Below are 21,956 nucleotides of genomic sequence, written 5' to 3'. Positions count from 1 at the left end.
TATTGGCAAAAGTTATTGATGAAAACATTCATGGAGCATGAATGTGTAAGTTGACGAAAGTGATACATGCAGAAAATAATGAAATAAGTTCTCAAATGAGACAGAGGGAACATAAGAGTTGAATAAACATGGTACGGTTTTGTATTTTGAACGTGGTTTGAAGCAAATTTGTCCAATTCAAACGTACTAACATAATATGTTTATAGAATATTTGACTAATAGTTGTATCAAGTATTACTTCTGTTCTGATTGAAACAAACTTTGTGAATCAAATTTGTTTTGTTTTCAATTCAACTGATTTTGTGAAAGTTCAAGAATACATAATTCAAGATGATGTTTCATACTCAAACGTGTTAATTTGGTGAAACAGAGTAGAAAAATCTGGTGTGGCGCACTCACACCACTTTCCTTGCCGTTATGAAAATTGATCACGTGACGCTAGTGTTCCCGCGCATCTCAAGTCTACTATTCAAAGATTTGAGCCAGCTGGTGACAGGGCAATAACGCTGAAGACACACATGAGTTCTGCTATCTCTTCATAGTGAATGATTTAATAGAATCAATAGTTGCAAACAGTTTGCAATTGGATAATCACATTTTCTCGAATTTCGAGCTTATTTTCAATTTTAGGTGAAAATGTTACTGAACATCAATTGTAGAAATTTTCATGCTCAATCTACTCCACTTGATTTTTTTGTTTCAATTGTATCTGAAGCCTGATAATTGGGAATCTATCTGCATTGATGGGGCGGAGCTCCTGAAATTTTTACAGATATGAGACTTGTGGCAGTTGATAGAGCTTATCGATGACTATCTTAGGTATGAATTTGATCAAAATCGTTGGAGCCGTTTCCGAGAAAATCACGAAAAACCCTGTTTTTGACAACATTTTCGCCATTTTAGCCGCCATCTTGAATTGCATTTGATCGAAATTGTTCGTGTCGGATCCTTATAGTGAAAGGACTTTAAGATCCAAATTTCAAGTCATTCCGTTAATTGGGAGATGAGATATCGTGTACACAGACGCACATACACTCATACACACACACACACACACACACACACACACACACACACACACACACACACAGACCAATACCCAAAAACCAGTTTTTTGGACTCAGGGAACCTTGGAACGTATAGAAATTTAGAAATTGGGGTACAGTACCTTAATTTTTTTCGGAAAGCAATACTTTCCTTACCTATGGTAATAGGGCAAGGAAAGTAAAAATAAATACTCGTATATAAGCAGGAATGTATTTGTGTACTTTACTAAATTGTCTACTGTAAAATGTACTCTAATAAATTTGTCTACTTTACTAAACTGATCCGTAGTGAGATTGTAACCACTTGAAAGTAAGAAATAAATAAATTTAAGATTATAAAGTGCCAGCATTTCTTATAAATAGCATCAATCCTTCCCATTCAATCAACGCTGATAATATTCGAGGTGAAACTCTCCATAATTAGTAGCTTCACTAATCTCATACCGAGGTTGCACCAGTAGTGCGTCATCATTTCATTGTGAAAAAGTTCTGATGAATAAAGAAGAATTGCGTCAGTGTTTGTAAAGTTGGTTTCCATGGTAACCAACCACTAACAATATTAAAGAGGGTTGTCAGTTTGACAGGAAACCGCTGTGAAATAATATCGATTAGCAAGGGTTTACTTTGATAAGGAAGAAATTGGGTTTCTGGAAGAATGATGATGTAAATTATTTAGTGGTTTTAGTTGGTACTTATGAATAAAACCATCCACAATCATCGATTCCGTATTCGTAAAATTCAATCATCTCAAATAATGCAATCTAATCTACACTAATCGAAATCATACATACTAGTAGTTCTGTGAACAGTAGACATCACGCAGTATTCTCATCCACAAGTACCTGATTGAAACTGTAGACCTTATGAAAATACAGCAATAGACTAGTTTTCCACTCATCTGTTAATCACTTTCAGCTGATTTATGATGAATAATTCTATAGTCTGATTTTTACTCCAATATTGGCGTATGAAGGAGGCTCCTTCTTCCTTTTATATACTAGTCTATTTTTTTAGACTAGTTTTCCACTCATCTGTTAATCACTTTCAGCTGATTTATGATGAATAATTCTATAGTCTGATTTTTACTCCAATATTGGCGTATGAAGGAGGCTCCTTCTTCCTTTTATATTATCCTTGAAATGCAAAATTTCCAAAAACCTTGTATATACGTCGACGCGCAATTTAAAAAGGAACATACCTGTCAAATTTCATGAAAATCTATTAACGCGTTTCGCCGTAAATGCGCAACATATAAACATTCAAACATTTAAACATTAAGAGAAATGCCAAACCGTCGACTTGAATCTTAGACTTCACTTCGCTCGGTCAACTACGAATATATTTATTTATTTTTATTTATTACATTTCCAACGGTATACACCAATTTCAAAAGATTACAAAAGTAACAAGGTAAACAAAAATAACAAGACAAATATAAATATATGATACTATAAATATGATAATATTAGATAATTATGATAATATAAATATGAGATACATAACATAAAGTCAAATAAGTAACTCAGCAATCATTCAGAAGTATATTCAATGAAGAAAAGTGGGAACTAGATTCAACTGAATACGGAACATTTGTTTTGATATCAGTTTTTTACTGTTTTCGTTACGCTTTGGAGAAGTATGAGACGCATACTAAGAGGATAGAATATTGAACCCTTCTGGATGTTATCCTTGTAAAAATGAATAAATTCTTCAATAAATGCCGTATACTTTTAATTTAATTTGATACTAGTTCTACGACGTCATCAAAGAATAGAGAATTATGCTTTATAACTGATGCCCGGTTGCAGAGTCGTTACTTAAAATTTAACATAGCTATGTGAGAAATAGTTTGAAATCACTGACGTAAAACTAAGTTAACCTATTTCAATCGTAACATGTGTCCGATATAGCTTTTACTGAAATTTTACAACATGAGCTTGAACGTCAACAATATTCCAAGTGTTTATCAAAATTTAATACAGTTTTAGAAATTAATCTTAAAATACAAAACTAAACTAGTGAAATTGAAATTGTCTACTTCTATATCCTACATATATTTATTTATGTGAATTCGCACACTTCAAAACTAGCTTAACAGTTTATTAAAAGCAAACCAACAACTCATTTGTTAGAATATGTAGAGCCACGAGTTAGTCTCCAACATCAGAAAAAAGGCTTAAAGTAGTCTACTTCAAAACTAAACAAACAGTTTATTAAAGCGAAAAATAAACAGCACTGTAAACGAATAAACCAACTTATTTGCTAGAGTATGTAAAGCCACGAGTTGGTCTCAACGTTGAGAAAATAGACTAATAGCAGTCTATTTTGAATGGAATTTAGACATTTTGTGAAACAGCTAGCTTTTCAGTAGTGTTGCGAAATTCAGGCCACAGTCTGCTGCTTCCAAATAGATTGGCGCGTTTGAAATTTTCGCAAATAAAAATGCGCGCGTCTCGTGCAAAAATAGACCGCTGTGCGCAAATCTTGTAGCTCCAGCTGCTGCTTCTGTTCTATTTGCCACTGTTTTGATTTCCGCTGCTATTTCCGACGAGCAAGTCTGAGTGGAGTTTATTTTGGTTTCGTACGCACTCGCGATGTGAGTGAAACAGGGACAGGTCAGCTGTAGAAGGAGGTGATAAAGTAGTAGAAGTAGTAGAAGAAGAAGAGGAAGAAGACGACGAATAAGAAGAACAAGAAAAAGAGGACGAAGAAGAAGGAGAAGAGGGGAAAAAGAGGAAGAAGAAGTAGGAGTTAGTGAAGAAGAAGAAGAAGAAGAAGAAGATGGTGGAGATGAAGAACTTCACTCAAATCTCCTTATAATTTGATTAGTAAAAATTTGTATTCTACATCTATGATTTGATTGTATAGGAGGAGATTTTGTTGTATTAATTTGTCGTATTCAACTGTAATAAAAATACACTGATGTCAATAACAGTATGGCCCGGTTAATTACAAAAGCCCGTTACATTTTAATCAGGGTTAGTTTCTACAAGAACCAGTTAGACGAGGCCTTTTTTGAAAAGAAGGTTTTCTCAATTGGTTCTCGAGGCATTCTTTAATCTTGATTAAAATTCAACAGGCTTTTGTGCAACCATGCCTATATTTGCAATTGACAACATCAGTGTATTTTTCTTTCTATTCTACATCTATTGACTGGTATGTTCCTGTGATGATCTTCCAGTTATATCATAGAAAACACACAGGAAAACGTATGTTAATTCTAAGATCCAGATTGCATTGATGATAGCCGTCATATAGAAGAAGAAGAAGAAGAAGAAGAAGAAGAAGAAGAAGAAGAAGAAGAAGAAGAAGAAGAAGAAGAAGAAGAAGAAGAAGAAGAGAAGAAGAAGAAGAAGAAGAAGAAGAAGAAGAGAAGAAGAAGAAGAAGAAGAAGAAGAAGAAGAAGAAGAAGAAGAAGAGAAGAAGAAGAAGAAAGAAGAAGAAGAAGAAGAAGAAGAAGAAGAAGAAGAAGAAGAAGAAGAAGAAGAAGAAGAAGAAGAAGAATGTATTGACAGTATTGACTACCTATTGCCATCTTGATGAACTTTGTGTTTTAAGTGTTCATTATTATACTTTCATTATTGACGAAATCTATCCAGCATGAAGCTGTTCAACGATTGATTTAATTGTATTCTTTTGGAAAAGCATTTTTATTCATTCATTCGCACACACAAGATGCAATGTAACAATTATAATTATATACAGATCAATAAATACAAAAAAATAACAACTATCATTATAAATACAAATTAAGAACTATGGTGCAAAACTAAACCGTTGCTTCATTATTGACGAAATCTCTCCAGCATAAAGCTGTTCAACGATTGATTTAATAAATAAATAATATAAATAAATAATATATTTATTACCATTTGATTTACAATAAACATTGGTCAATAATTATTGTATTCTTTTGGAAGAGCATTTTTATTCATTCATTCATTCATTTTTACACACAAAGTACAGTATAACAATAAATTATACAAATCAATACATGCAAATAAAATAGCACTAATCAAGAACTGTGGTGCAAAACTAAACTGTTGTGGCTTCAACTCAACTAGGACCAGATTGCATTAGATATAGATCCGATCGTACGCAACGACAGAAACTCGAATATTGTGTCAAGTTTGACAGTCAAGGACTCCATCATCACATCAGTATTGAAATCAACCAGTTCTCCAATCAACTCGCATCACCTTGATTTGCTAAATAGCTTTTCACACACAACTCACTCAGCATGACATCTTTCAAACTGGTTACACTACATATGCAATCATTCGTTACTGAAATATTCTACTATGCACTTGATAATATAGGCCTACTAGGGACTGAGCTTATAATAGTCAGATTGTGTCCAATAGATGATTCATTAACTGTATTCCATTTATTGATGGTTTTAGAATTTATTAGTGAATATTTTTGAAGTGAAACAAAATTTGGAGCTGATATACTCAAGATACTTCATAATTTAAGATACTGATAATACATAATACTAGTAGTTCTGTGAACAGTAGACCTCACGCAGTATTCTAATGAAAATGATTTTTTTTTTCAATCAAAAATATTATAATTTCTTTAGAATTATTTACTTCATTTAATCATTTTTAATCACCTATTAAATTAGTTTTTTCGGATGTGAGAATATTGATACTGATGGACACGCATAATAATACCATGACTGCAAAACAAAATATTGAAACCAAAGACCTTAAAGCTGCGTTTAGACCAAATTTATTAACAAAATGTTAATAACTCAATCCTTATAGATTATATTAGATTGAACATAACTTATCATACACATGATGAACATGTGTGTTTGTCAACTTGCGTTCAATCTAATAGAATCTATAAGGATTAAGTTATTAACATTTTGTTAATAACTTTGGTGTAAACCCAGCTTAAAGATGCATACCTCTTCAAGGTCTTTGATTGAAACTATAGACCTTATACAAATACAGTAATAGACTGGCTTCTCCACACATCTGTGTGATCACTTGTCAGCTGATTTATGATGAATAATTCTATAGTCTGATTTTAATATTGGCGTATGAAGGAGGCTCCTTTTTCCTTTTATATTATCCTTGAAATGCAAAATGTCCAAAAACCTTGTATATACGTCGACGCGCAATTTAAAAAGGAACATACCTGTCAAATTTCATGAAAATCTATTAACGCGTTTCGCCGTAAATGCGCAACATATAAACATTAAGAGAAATGCCAAACCGTCGACTTCAATCTTAGACCTCACTTCGTTCGGTCAATTAGATTTACTGTATTTGACATCAAATGGCAATATTACAAGCAACCTTCCATCAAGTACTGTCTTTCTCGGTCTCTCTTGGATGAATGAATGAGAGAGAAATTGATTAAAAATCAATTATAAGCACAAAACACAATTCATCAAAATGATTGGAAAAGGACCAACAAGCACAGCACAAAATTGTTCCTTCCCCGAATTTCGATTCATATTAATGTGGATGTGACAAGAATTAACCTGTGTTTTCTCAATTATGGAGATTTCACAATATCAATTCTCATTCAACTGAACTGGTTTTTTTCCATTAATGGAGAAATTCCACAATATCAATTCAATATTAAATTTAGAATATTAAGTTGGTCCTGCAAAATTATCTCTTTAATATGTGAATACTTCCTATTTTAGTGATAATAATGTGAAATATTTCTTCTATGTTTGCTTTTGTAGCATCTAAATATAAAAATCTACGTGGTGAAAATAATTAAGGACTGAAAATTTTGTGAAAAGAGAACAAATACAAGACTCAACCTATTTCGGACTATGTGTAACCTTATCTAAATATGGGAGAGGGATAGCACGAGGTTACCTTATTTTTTCTCTCCCTATCATTTTGATTATGTACTTATTGTATCAATCAATAAAGAATAGCCTTATTAATAAATGTTTATTTCCAAAAAAAAAACTAAAAATACATCAATTACACGAAATATTAGACAAATTACAATATTACATACAATAGTTAGTTACAAAAAATTCTTATAATGTGTCCTCTACTTGTTTAGTTTTTTCTGTGTGGAAATTGACCTACTCCACTATGGCGTACCATGTTCTAGAGTAGGTTTTGTTAGTTTTTTGAGTGTATTATTAATTAGTTAGTGTTTAGTAAGTCGTATTATTATAAATATAAAGAAAATAAAAATCTCAGTACCCTTTTTTAAAATATTTTATCACAACATGTTTCGGTCATTCATGCCATTTTCAAGTGATATGAATTAAATAAATAAATCTTCCAGTAGTATTCACTTGAAAATGGCATAAATGACCGAAACATGTTGTGATAAAATATTTTAAAAAAGGGTACTGAGATTTTTATTTTCTTTATATTTATATTACAAGTAGCCCTATAGTCTACAGGAAAGAGATAAATAAGATTGTGTATTATTATAATATATAATTTCTTGTTTAGTCAGTTATTATAATAATAATAATAATAAAATCCACACACAAATTCAACACAGTATCCTATTCAACTAAACTATTTTTCTTTCAATTATGGAGAATTCTACAATATAAATTCCTATTAAAAAATGTTTATCAATACTGTAGTATTTTGTTGTGTTTAGATGATCGGCCGTGACTCGAGTCAGCTTCTCACCGCACACCACCGACTGGACGGCGAGGCACACATGAACCGCCTGCACGAGGTGCTGCAACTGCCTCACCCCTGCCACCACACACTGCTGGTGTTCGCCGTGAGTCACGGCGACCTGCACAGTCACGTCCGGTGCCGCAAACGGCTGCGGGAACCGGAAGCGAGGCGGCTGTTCCGGCAGATGGCGACCGCGGTTAGCGCCTGTCATCGCAATGGCGTTGTGCTCAGAGATCTCAAGCTTCGCAAGTTTGTTTTCAGCGATCCACACAGGTCAGTAGTACGGAAAAGTCTGAATTAAATCGAAAAAAAAAATTGAAATTGAAAAATTGAAATGTATGGCACATTGTTCTCTCCGGTATACCTAGAGAAAAGAAAGATTTTCTTTTCTCTATATAGAGAAAGAAAGATACAGAAAGAGAAAGATCTTTTCTCTATATAGAGAAAAGATAGCATAAGAAGATATCCCATGGCTTGTTGAATTCATTCAAAGATTCGAAGTTTTGTATCAAATCATGAAGTTGTTTATGAAGTTGAGATGATACTGTATCATATTTTGTTGATACTGTATCATGAGTGGTGATACTGTATCATTTTGTGGGTGATCATTTAATAATAAATTATGTGGGTTTACTGTATCTTGATACTGTATCATCTTAATATGATTATACCAAACAGAAAAGATAGCATTCAAGAAGATATTCCATGGTTTGTTGAATTAATTTAAAGTTTGGAAGTTTTGTAACTAATTATGGTGTTGTGTATCAAGTTTAGATGATACTCTATCATATTGTGATGATACTGTATCATTTATGGTGATACCATAGAGAAAAGTTAGCATAAGATGATATCCCATGGTTTGTAGAATTCATTGAAAGTTTTGTATCAAATTATGGTGTTGTGTACCAAGATGAGATGCTACTGTATCATATTTTGTTGATACTGTATCATATTGTGATGATACTGTATCATTTATGGTGATACCATAGAGAAAAGATAGCATAAGATGATATCCCATGGTTTGTAGATGTCATTTGAAGATTGAAAGTTATGTATCAAATTGAGATGATACTGCTGTACCATATTGTGTTGATATTGTATCATGTGTGGTGATGATGTATCATTTTGTGGGTGATACTGTATCATTTATGGAGATACCATAGAGAAAGATAGCATAAGAAGATATGCCATGGTTTGTAGAATTCATTCAAAGTTTGAAGTTTTGTATCAAATTATGGTATTGTGTATCAAGTTGAGATGATACTGTATCATATTTTGGTGATAATGTATGATTTTGTGGGTGATACCATATAGAAAAGATATCATAAGATCCCATGGTGTGTAGAATTCATTGAAAGTTTGGAAGTTTTGTATCAAATTATGGTATTGTTTATCAAGTTGAGATGATACTGTATCATTTTGTGTTGATACTGTATCATGTGTGGTGATACTGTATCATATTGTGCTGATACTGTATCATGTGTGCTGATACTGTATCATTTATGGTGATACCATAGGTGAAAGATAGCATAAGAAGATATGGTACAGGTCGATTATGTTTCAAATCTGAAGTCGGTTAGAGAAAAGTCTGAATTAAATCGAAAAAAAATATTGTAATTGAAAAAAATTGACATGAATGACACTCTGTATCATAGAGGTATGCCATAGAGAAAAGATAGCACAAGAAAATAATATGTCATGTTTTGTAAAATTCATTCAACGATTTTTCCATCATCACGCATGGTTTTGGTCTTTTGTATAATTTGATACAAAACTTCCAAACTTTCAATTAATTCTACACACCATGGGATCTTATGCTATTTTTTCTATATGGTATCACCCACAAAATCATACATTATCACCAAAATATGATACAGTCTACTCTCGAATATAGTGAGTGAACTCCAATAAATTACTCTGCTATCAGTAAATTTAAGATGAGTTCATTGAAAAAACGAAGACGTAGAAAATGTAAACAAGACATGAAAAATCACAAGCTACCGTTCTTATCTCTGTTTCTTGAGCAATTATTGCCAAATCGGAATGAAATTTTTGACAATAAGACTCGAAATGATTGATTATTGAATCGATGGGATGACGCCCATGTGAGATAGTGGCCTCTGTTATTTTTACTACATCAAGTAGATAACTGGCTGCTATTAATGAATTAATGAAACTGTCATAAACTAGAGGAGCTCTTGCGTAAGTTCAAGTCGAGTCGCAGGCCTGACTTTCACAATACCATTATGAAACTACTATTTTATGTAGTTTCCGATACATTTCGTAGAAATGTCTATCGATTGTTTTGTAATCAAATCTATTGCTGAGTGTAATTTTCTGTTGGGAGGATTCTATCACACTTTTCAGTTGTTGGTTTGAATTAGGTTTTGTTCTACGCTTATTTATTTCGATAATTGAAATAAGTATTTAATAGATGTAGGCCTAATCTTCTTTTGAATTTCTTGATCATCAAGAACTGCTATGTTTTACTAAAATGAAGACTTGCAGACAAACGTTATTGGGAAAAATATAAATTATACAGACTTGTTGGTTTGAATTAGGTTTTGTTCTTCGCTTATTTACTCCAATAATTAAAATAAGTATTTAATAGATGTATTCTTCTTTTGAATTTCTTGATCATAACGAATGTTTTATCAAGTTTTTTACTAAAATGAAGACTTGCAGACAAACGTTATTGGGAAAAATATAAATTATACAGACTTGTTGGTTTGAATTAGGTTTTGTTCTTCGCTTATTTACTCCAATAATTGAAATAAGTATTTAATAGATGTATTCTTCTTTTGAATTTCTTGATCATAACGAATGTTTTATGAAGTTTTTTTACTAAAATGAAGACTTGCAGACAAACGTTATTGGGAAAAATGTAAATTATACAGACTTGTTGGTTTGAATTAGGTTTTGTTGTACGCTTATTTACTCCAATAATTGAAATAAGTATTTAATAGATGTAATCTTCTTTTGAATTTCTTGATCATAACGAATGTTTTATGAAGTTTTTTTACTAAAATGAAGACTTGCAGACAAACCTTGTCCGGAAAAATATAAAATATTCACTCACTGATTGAGGCATGCTCTCGAAACACATGCGATTCATATTTTCCTAATTATTAAATTTTAATAAACTCTTCCCAATACTGTAGTAATTCATAAGGACGTCACTTTCTTAATCGCTTTCAATTTCCTAGTTGCCAAACATAATAATTTCAATTAGTTAACCCAAGATATTAAGAAATGATTGACATAAATTTACATTTTGTATGTCCTATAATATTTGTATCTCATGTAACTCGCAAATAATGTTCTTTGTTATGGTAATGTGGTAGATAACTAGGTATCATTATCCGTGAGAAACATCGAGCGAAAGAAACACTGTAAATAAATCAAGCCATGTGATTGGTAGTTGTCTATTCAAGGCTAAAGTCTGTCATTGGCCGAGACAAGAATCGTCTAAGTAGGGGTGATGGGGAAGCTTCCTGTAGTTTGAATGCTCCTCCCAATGTGGGCGTGTTTCCTGTCGACCAATGACAGACATTTCCCTCGTTTCTCGACAATTTTTCGATTATCTACCAATAATATGGCTCCATTTTCAGTAGAATTCTGATACTTGCTTCATGGTTTTCTGCTTATAGTATTACTTGATGTTCAAGTGATTTGTTTAGTAAAGATTAGTTTAATGATTTGTTAGTTCTTCAAAAACGAATAATAGTTTCTCTATTGAGAAAACTTTGCGTCGTCTTATTTAATGCATTTGTGTATAATGCAAGTCTCTAACATTACAAAATTCAATGTAATAAATTATTAGATTACATTAAATTAGATAGATTTATAGTTTTACATATTTTTTTGTATAGTTTAGATTAGAGAGATTAGATGATAAGTAATGAATGGACCTACAAACTTTTATGAGGATTCTGGGCCACTTGTATCCAAATGTGTCCATTTACCACATTTTCAATCAGGATTTTCCTCAAAGGGTGTTATAGTATCTTTGTATAGGAATTTTAAAAGAAAATTTTCATGATTTTTCCCTAATTTCATCATAGTTGAAGAATGACTCCCTTCAACATAACTGGATTTCTCTATCATTATCATTCTTCATTTCGAGCAATGTCCACATCTGTTTAGACTATTTCAAAATTAATCTCGATTTCAATAGTCGAGATTCGGCCGAAAGTCCGATAATGAGATACAACATTATTTCACAAGCTTGGAGCACTTTGAAAATATTCGATTGTGGCGCACCCAACACGAGGCGGTCACTTTCGAAACTAACGGCGGGACCTTGCCTTGCAGCCGCATCTAAAACCGACTTGCAATCTGAAACTTGCTCAATTGCAGTCAATTCACTACTATACTAGCAAGCATGAAGCAACCTGTGACTCTGAAACCTTCTCTCGAGGCTATCGTCTTCCCTCTCACTCTTGCTCACACTCTCTCACTCCCTCTCTGTCGTTCTCTCTCCCTCGTTTACTTCTCAACTGACTGTGCGTCTCATTTCCATTTTCATACACACACTTGCCTCACACATTTCTTTTTTTGTTCGCCTCGCCTCTTCGTATTTTCATTTCCATACGGTCAATTTCCTCACACTTGTATCCTCTTGGTCTTCTGTCCTCTTTCCTCTTATTTGTCCTCGTTCTTATCTCCTTCTTCTTTTTCTTCAACTCCTTTAACTACCTTGTTTCTTCATTCTTCTTCATGTCATCATCATCGTTTTGCAGCTTGTCAGTTACCTACCGATTTTACAGAAGATTCCCAAATGAACATTTATTTTTTGACTCAGTGGGGCTAGTCTGATTTCTCAGATAAGTGACGTGTTCTTGGTATTTCCGTTGGAAGGGCGGCTGCTTGAGTCCAGCTCCACTTACTGATAAATTTGCGCTGTGTAATCACGTGTCAGTTGTTTTCTAACTCACCTGTATCTGTGGAATACATTAGTTACAAGATAATAATAATTAATAATAATAATAATTTCTCTGGATGTTGGACGACACATCCAGAGGAGTTTATTCATAAATTCATACATTACATATTTTTTTCATATATTTTCAATAATATAAAATATTCAGTGTTTACAAAAATGATACCTCACTATATAGATACGTGAGATAAAATTTTAAGATACGCTTCTCAACTGTAGTGGCGTAGCGGTATATGGTAAAACTGTAAAAACTGTAAACTTGAATAAACTGAAAACCTGTTGGTGCTGTAGGTTTATGTATTATCGTCTTCTTACTTACCATTATTAAGAGTTCATATACCATCAATCTAAGGGAAATCATTGTAAATTTCAAGATGAGAAATATATTTTGTAAATGAAACCGACAATGTGCACTACCTCCGTAAACAAAGCCGTAGTGCAGGACAGGTTTACGCTGATCGAAACGTCAGCACATGTAGGGCTCCTACACCAATAAAAACACTAGCTGATCTAGATCAGCTGAAATCAACAAATTTTTATGTGTAGAAGTCATAGGCCATTTTCCCTGATATTTTCGACATCACATTGCACTACTACCGTAAACAAAGCCATAGTGCATTCTGGTGACGTCAGCACAGGTAGGGCTACACCAATAAAAACACTAGCTGATATAGATCAGCTGAGATCAACAAATTTTTATTGGTGTAGGAGCCCTACCTGCGCTGACGTCACCAGAATGCACTATGGCTTTGTTTACGGTGGTAGTGCAATGTGAAGTCGAAAATATCAGGCAAAATGGCCTATGACTTCTACACATTTCGAAGTCGAAATTATCATCTGAAACTGAGCTTGATAAAGTGCATTTTGTCGATTTATCGTGTGTTGGAGACTCTCAGGGTTTTGGTACAAGAAGTTCTCTACTTTCATTTTTGAAACTCGAAAACAGGTCAAAGAGCAGGTTAGTTTTGCTGAGGATGATGCTCATGTGAGCCTCAGGCTTGTGCGTTAGTAAAGTAAGGGATAGTGATGAGAAAACTGATCTCTAGTTCCAGGTAGCTTGGGAACTTGGAAGCTCTGAGCCACTGATTCTAAGCCACTATGATTCTAAAGCTCGGTTGCACTAAAGCCTGTTAAATTATAATCGTTACTATAGTAAGGTCCACGTTATAATGGCAGTGGATAAAGATAGAAGAATAGCGATGCCGATTCTGTTCATTAATTAATTATATTTCTACACTGTCAAAAACATAATTGGCATTGTTGTGGACTTAGAAAAGGATAGTACTACCGGCTTTGTCGAATGATAGACAAGGAAAGCAAAACCAAAGTTGATCAAATACTGTCATTATAACGTGGACCTCACTATAGGCACTAAATTCTACGAGAAACAATCAGATAAGCTTCTTTTCAAAAATCTCTGATTGTTTCTTATATCATGATTGATAGCTGTTATGGTTCTTCTTAATCACGATTAAATTTGAACAGGCGTTTTTGCAACTGGGCCTACGCCACTATGATTCTAAGCCACTGGAGAGTGATTTTGTATCCCAACTCTGTGGAATAATAGAGTTGGCCTAGAATTCTGAGCGAGCCAAATCTCAATGTCGATCCAGTGAGATTTTGTGCAAATCTCGTTGGTGATTGTGAGATTGTAATGATCAGATTGCCATGACCGAAATAATTTTTGGAGTGAGGGCGCTCGAACACTGGACCTTGAACTTTGAGAAAGAAAGAAAAACAGTTCAAAGTGACTTGCTCTGTGACTGTCTCCTCAGCTTTTGTTGCAATTCGGGTACAATCAAGGTTGTTTAAAAGGAAAGAGAGGGAGAAGACAATGAAGTGGATGGGGCAGGATAATGGGAGAGAAGAAAAAGGATAATGAGAGAGCTGGAGATTGATTGATTGATTGATTACTTTATTTATGTAGATTACAATATATACTGGCTTATACACTTACTTATACAATAGCTCACAATACAGCAAAGTTTTAGATAAATTTATATAACATAAACTAAGAAAATAATTATTGAACTGTACAATGATATGAAAAAAAGCAATTTGGAATAACAACTATACAAGATAATATTGTAATGCATCTATATAAATTGGCGGAGCTTTGGACATATCAATGTCCATTCTTTGAATAGAATATTAAAAATATCCTTCCCAGTAACTCTCTACCAAAGGTAGAAGAATAATGGGAGAAAAGAAGAAGGATAAAAAGAGGGAAGGAGAAGTTTAAGCAAAAGAGCAGGAGTAGTTTAAAGTGAGTGGAGGAGAATGATAGAGAAAGAGAGGAAGAAGACAGTGAAAAAGAAGGGTAATGATAATGAGATAGAAGAAGGATAATAAGAGAGCTGGAGAAGGATAATAAGAGGGAATATAAGTATAATGAGAGAGAGAGAGAGAGAGAGAGAGAAGATGGATAAAGTGAGGGAAAGAGGAGTTTGAACAAAAGAGAAGGAGTAGTTTAAAGAAAGAGGAGGAGAATGTTGGAGAAAGAGTAGGATAAGAATAACGAAAGAGAAAGAAGATAATAATGAATGATGAGAAGGGGGTAATGAGAGAAAAGAACAAGGATAATGAGAGTGATGATAAGGCTAATGAGAGAGAAGGAGGATAATAATTGTTGAGATATTGAGTGAAGAGAATGTCAGGACAATAGCATTGGCGAGAGAAGGTGACACAAATACCAACAATTGCACTTTCAATTTGTGTCATTGACAGAGGATGACAGTGAAAAAGGACGGTGATAAATTTGAGTGCAAAAGAGAATGGGATTAGTTGATTAACGTCCAACATCTGAGTTAATCATAGTAAAATGATAGGAGAGTGTTACTGTTTTAACTTTGAAAACGATTATTTTACTCAGATACTGTTGTTCAAGTTGATTATTATTCTCAACTATAATAAGAAGATAGATAGATAAAGAATTTATTGATACTCATAACAAAAAGTACAATTACAATTCCAAAGAAATTACATAAATTCAATTGGAATGGCACATGCCGTCAGCCAGAGTTGGTAGTTTATCTTTATTACATCATATCAATTTTTTAATATAAGCTGATTTCTCGAATCAGTTCTAAAATTATTATTAAGATGTTAGGAAAGTTTAGTTCATTAACAGAATACTGTTCCAACTCCAAGATTATTGATAATTTTCTTATTTTGAGAATATTAGCAAATATCTATATTAAATTATACTACCCATCGAATTACTCTATCAAACTAATAAACATATTATTATCAATACCAAATTCAATCCAGTAAAATATTTTTTTTATTTTCCACGTTTTAGTGATGAAATCTTTAAATGTGACTGTAATAAAAACATATTTTAAGGTGCGTACAGATATACACGCCTCCAACACGCTCCGCAATCGCTCCGATCATGAACGTTACGGGAGATGTTAGCTCTTCTCGCGTTCCACTCTTGCTCCCCGGTCGATCATCAATCGATCTGCTCGAGTGACGTTCGATTGTGGAGCAGAGCGAAAGTCTGTACGCACCTTTAGATTTGTGGATAGGTATTGCTGTATCAATTTGAACTAGTTAAAATTTCATTTTTTATTTCAAAATATTTTAGGAACTCACATTGTCGTATTCATTATTTTCACACGTGCCGGTTGCACAAAGCTGGTAAAATTTTAATCGGGATCAATTTTATGAGAACCAATCAGAAAAGCCTCTCTCTCAAAAGCCGGTTAGATTTTAATCGTGATTAATTTCACGACAACCAATCAGAGAAGCTTTTTTTCAAAACCAACCAGAGAAGGTTTTTTTCGAAAAACCCTCCTCTGATTGGTTGTCGTAAAATTAATCACGATTAAAATTCAACCGGCCTTTTTTTCGAAGAAGCATTCTTTGATTGGTTCCCATAAAATTAATCACGATTAAAATTTAACCGGTTTTTTTGCAACCGGGCCATACTGTTCAACACAGGTGTAGATCTAATCGAAACCCCCCCAAACAACAAATCGTCCACTTAATTCATGTAATTGAATCAGGGCCATTGCTAGGCTATTAACACAGTGCAGCCGACTTGGGCTCAAATCGGCTCAAGGTTAACTGTGCAATGAGGTTAAAACCGCGCGCGCGCGCATTGCAACAAAACTGCCTCCTTCCCACTCTCTCTCTCTTTCTCTCATCCGACATCAATCATGGTTGACCCTTGCTAACAATGACATTAAAACACAACACATCTTAAAAGAGCAAAATCATGATGTAATTGCTACGACAACCTCATTATGCTCTGCATTATATGAAAATCACTTGTTGAATGAGGTTGTTCTTCACACTCTCCGATCGATATAATGTATTCGCCCGTGTATTTAGCAACACGGTGTGCCTTTTGACTTTGTACATATTTTAGACCAGTAGACTTCAAATGTAATGAATATTTCTCAAAGAGATTGTTGAGATAGAGAGAGAGAGAGAGAGAGAGAGAGAGAGAGAGAGAGAGAGAGAGAGAGAGAGAGAGGAGAGAGAGAGAGAGAGAGAGAGAGAGAGAGAGAGAGAGAGAAACGATTGCAAAATAGGTAGAGAACGCGTTGAGCAAGCCACGCGTCTAAATGACAAATACAATACTGTACCATAATGTACTTCACCTGCTATAGAGTCTTATGCCTTTCTCTGTATCACTATAGCTTCTAATTCAAGTCTATAAGTATTGTACTAAAATGTTGTAAACAGCCTATCATAGTATACCTTTTACCTCGCCGGGATTTAATTGATTCTAAACGTACTATATGAGATTGTTGACAAGTGCAGTTTTGTAATTTAGTATTTATAGCGAAGTATCATAGTAACAGCACTAGATTGTGGTTGAGGTGCCCTTGGTATTTGCTTGAATTTAGAACAAACTGTGTTCTAATCAAAAGTGGTTCATTCAAGACATTAGTCGTACAGAAACCTTGAAAATGTCGTGCGAATGTATTCATTGCACAATGACTAGATAAAATAGTGGAGTTGTAAGGTTTCTTTGACAATAGTTTGTGATAATAGTGTTCATGCTCTATAGTAATTAATTACTTGTTTGGTGTGGGGGGGGGCAATAAACAATAAATTGTGATAAAACGTTGATTGTATTACAGGGTATCAACTATCAATCTTTATATTGTTATAATACTTATTGATTGTATGCAAGGATCTATATTTCTATAACAATTCAGTCATAATCAGAAGTTGGTGAAAATGTTGTAAAGTACACAAACTGTTTCTATGAACAAATCGCAAAACGTGAATGAATGGAAACGTTTTATTCTCAAAAAACAACATGTAAAGCCAATTACACACACATAGATTTTTGGTCGTTCGATTTATTGCTGTCCTTATGAATATTCTACCAGATTAAACGGAACTTGACAAACATCGTCTTCTGTTTAATTTTATAGAATTCATAAGTACGGCAAGAAATCGATGTGTGTTTAACTGGCTTGTCAAGCACTTGAAATGTAAATTATGCAATAGTTCTATACAATACTCCTCACCTAGAAACGAGTCAAATCTTCCCAAGATTTCTAAAAAAACATCAGTCATTGAACAAAGTTTGGATTGAGTGTATAAAATTTACAAAAAGCCGCATTTTTTCGTAATTTCAACACAGAAGTTTCACAGGATGCAGAAAATCTGAATGATCTATGATTTCCAGAAGTTGATTTCGGCAAGTACAAAGTCGGTACGCATCTCGTTAAATAATACCTATTTATAATTATTATTTATTTATTATTTATTATTAAAACACACAAAACAAAATAACAAAGAATTACAAAACAAATGAAATACAATAAAATGCTACAAATATAAATAAAAACCATGGGCTTTGTGGTTGGGTGTGTTGGAGAAGAGAAAAAAAAGAGAGGAAGGTACCTAGCCAACTATGGTTTCCCATGTAATTGATTATTATAATTATTTATAATTATATTATTATATTGTTTATAATAGATTGTTTCCTGTAATTGTTATCTACATTTACCCAATATCTGTTCTGTATTCTCCTTTGGCGTATTTTATAATCTTTATAATCAATTTAGTTAGTTCAATTTATTTGAAATCTATTTCAACTTTCTACATGTTTCAAAACCAATTCAAATTATAGTTATTTGCATTTCAATAGAATTCAAAGGCTAAAACTTGTAGTAGCAGAAGTCTTTGGGTTGATTTACAGCATTTAAATTGGATTTTCGTTTAATAATAAGTATTAATCCATTAGCATTTGAATAATTGCAATATCTCAGTTATTGTCTTCTGTATTCCAGAGGTTGTTGTATCAGCATATAACCATCGGCATAGATTTGCATTGGAAATAAGAATCAAATTGTTAGTAATTTAAAGAAGTGACTATTTATTGAAATTTAGGCGTAGAGCACATTGAGATGAATTCGTTGTTCTCTTCCGACCATATATCAATTGTTCCACTCATATGAAAGTAATAATGACTTGTTCAAACTTTTCCATCATCTCAAGAAGAATTATTGCAAAACTTTTGAAGCATTGTTGAGCAATTACAAGTCAAGTACTGAAATAAATGTGTGGGTGATCTTTCTCAATTTTGCTTTGAATCCAAGTGGATGTATGTGACGTAACGCCCGCCCGCCCGATCGCCACTTGCAGAAAACAACGAAATCAAAGCGTCATATTTATTATTACGATTAGCGCAATCCTAGCTCTTAGAAGACAATAATGTGTTTCGATATATGTAGTCTACAATATATCGATATAAATAATGTGTTACGATCTATATGTTCTCTGTAATATATCGATATAAATAATGTGCTACAATGTATATGTTCTCTACTACAGATCGAAATGAATATACTGTGTGTAACAGATGTGTTACTACAATAGGCTACAACCTACGCATGGTTTGCCAACAGATTAGCGAGTGTGTGAGAATAATAGAGAAAACAGAGAGGGGAAGAATAGATGAATTGGTGAAGGAAAGATCGAGAAACGTGGAGAGGAAGAAAATATAGTAAAATTGAAATTTGGAGCATTAAAGACTCAAGTGAGAACGAATGGTAAAAAGGATTGTGAAGAAAAGATATAGAAGGATGCGTGAAGAGGGCGAATAAGAAAATGAATGTCTGTGAAGAATGATGCGAAACCTTCAGTTTAGGTGGACTCCGAACGATCGGGAATAAATTTTTGAAACTGATAACTGTCAGGAGAGCTAGCTACTAGCAAAACCAAAAATAGTTCATTTTATTTTGTTATCTACGAGAATTATAGTATATAAATTAGTGAGAATTTTTGAAGTAAAACTGCTTTCTCTAGATTTTTGGAACTTGCTGAGTAACGTCCGGTCTAGTAACTGTCTAAAGGTGAAATTTCAAGATTATAATAGGTCATTACCCGAGTCTATTCATTATATATTAAATTTTCTATGAAAAATTACACAATTTCGAAGAATACTATCAAATTATAGATATATTCACCTCGGGCTCTTCTTTAATTATTAGTTTGAATCAATATTGTGTATTTCAGTTCATTAATTATCCTCAAGTTTTTATTGGAACCACTCAATTTGTTTGCAAGTTGAATCCTGAGATGATATTCAACTATTTGGAAACTTGTATTATTTGCAATTTCTACTCAATATTACGACTCACTCTAATTTGCAAAATTTTCTCAATTATTGTATAATCCATTTCAACTTCTCACTTTGAAAGCCAATTCAAATCGTACAGATACATTTCAATACATATCCATCTTCAAATACATTCGCATTTGAATTCATTGCAATTTTTACTCACTTATCGACTCATGAGAATTTGCTCAATGAAATCTATTTCAACTTCCCACTTGTTTGAAACCAAATTCAAATCGTTCAGCTACATTTCAAAACATATTTATCTTCAAATACATTCACATGTGACAATATTTACAATGCCATTTCGCATACACTGTGAGGCACACCCAAATTGCAAAATTGCTGTCACCAACGATTTAATGTTCCGCATAGAGGCGTTTGTTTCACCACATTATTATATCTGTATTGTGCACCACTTGATTATTGTGTCACCACATTGCTATTACTATATTGTAAACCGTCTACTGAAATATGTATCTCTTACGATGAAGAGAATGGATTGGAACTGAATGAATTTGAGAGAGTAATAGAGATAGTGAGAGAGAGAGAGAGTGAGTGAGAGAGGTTTGCAACCCAAAGGGCGGGGTCTTTCTAATAGATTTCAGTGTATGAGTGAGTAATAATAATTGTCATTACATTATTTTTGACAAACGTTCCCCTCTATTTGTCAACAGCACAACATTATGTTGTGATATGTCGGCGCATTTCTTTGAGACGATTTCAAAATTCCAATATGGCGGGTGACACCTGTTGCACCTGTCAAATCAAATTGTTGAAAGTGGCCGTAAATTTTTGAAACTGACCATATAACCACGATAAAGTGAAAGGTATGGCTGGCTACTTTGTTGTAAGTTACTGGTTGTACTGTAGAAGGGCACAACTTTTACTAAAGTTGAATTCACTACAAAATGTCAGCATCGTTTTCATGGGGAACATTGATGTTATTTGTTAGAATTTTTTTTATTTATTTATTTATTAATTATTACTACAAAGTAGCACTGACTGAGAGAGAAAAACTAAGGATACTCCTTGTACTATTTCTCTCCCAAATTTAGATCACATTTTAAAATTCCAAAATAGGGTTATATGGTTTCACTTTTCTAAAATTTAGTCCATTTTCACTAAAAAACAACGGAAACTAAGAATTTTAAATTTTGACGGTTAAAAACAGAATAAAAAAACAAAAATATCACACTCAAATCACCATTAATTTGAATATTTTTGCATAATTTGACAAAATTTAGAGCCAGAAAAAACACAACTCACTATTGTTTTCAATGTCAGTTCAAGACGGATCTCACTGTACTTCATTTTCACCCTCTCGTTATTGACTTTCCCGGGTCGGAAAATAGCTTTCCACAGCGGAAAAGCGTCCTTGTGATTGGTCGGCGCATTACGTCCGAGGGAAAAAGCGGGAAATATCGATTTTGCAATCAACTTTGCAAATTATTTATGGCATTTCATCAGGAAATGTGAAATGGGTGGATATCTCCTTGTATTAATAGAGAAGGCATTCCTTGATGCGTCTACATTAATACAAGATGAAATATTTACTAGGTTCCATGGTATGAACTAGAATTATCTATTCCAGAATAAGATGAAATATTTACTAGGTTCCATGGTATGAACTAGAATTATATATTCCAGAATAATAGACAGTAATATGATATTATATCTTACTAGTAGGTAACCCGTGCTTCGCAAGGTTTTAATTAAAAACTTGACAACGTGGAATCTTGAAGAGT

General features: G+C 33.3%; 1 protein-coding gene across 1 annotated transcript in view; it reads left to right on the top strand.

Moving 5' to 3' along the window:
* LOC111044569 (tribbles homolog 2) overlaps positions 1-21,956 on the top strand; it is a 91,060-nt gene that overhangs the window by 28,743 nt on the left and 40,361 nt on the right. The window contains exon 3 of the mRNA XM_022329751.2: positions 7,650-7,948. Within this exon, the coding sequence (XP_022185443.1) occupies positions 7,650-7,948 (299 nt within the window). The remainder of the gene's footprint in view (positions 1-7,649; positions 7,949-21,956) is intronic.

This window comes from Nilaparvata lugens, chromosome 3 (genome assembly GCF_014356525.2).
Source record: "Nilaparvata lugens isolate BPH chromosome 3, ASM1435652v1, whole genome shotgun sequence".
NCBI classification, from domain to species: Eukaryota; Metazoa; Arthropoda; class Insecta; order Hemiptera; family Delphacidae; genus Nilaparvata; species Nilaparvata lugens.
Note: the sequence above shows the minus strand (reverse complement) of the source record. Positions and strands in the feature narration are given on the sequence as shown.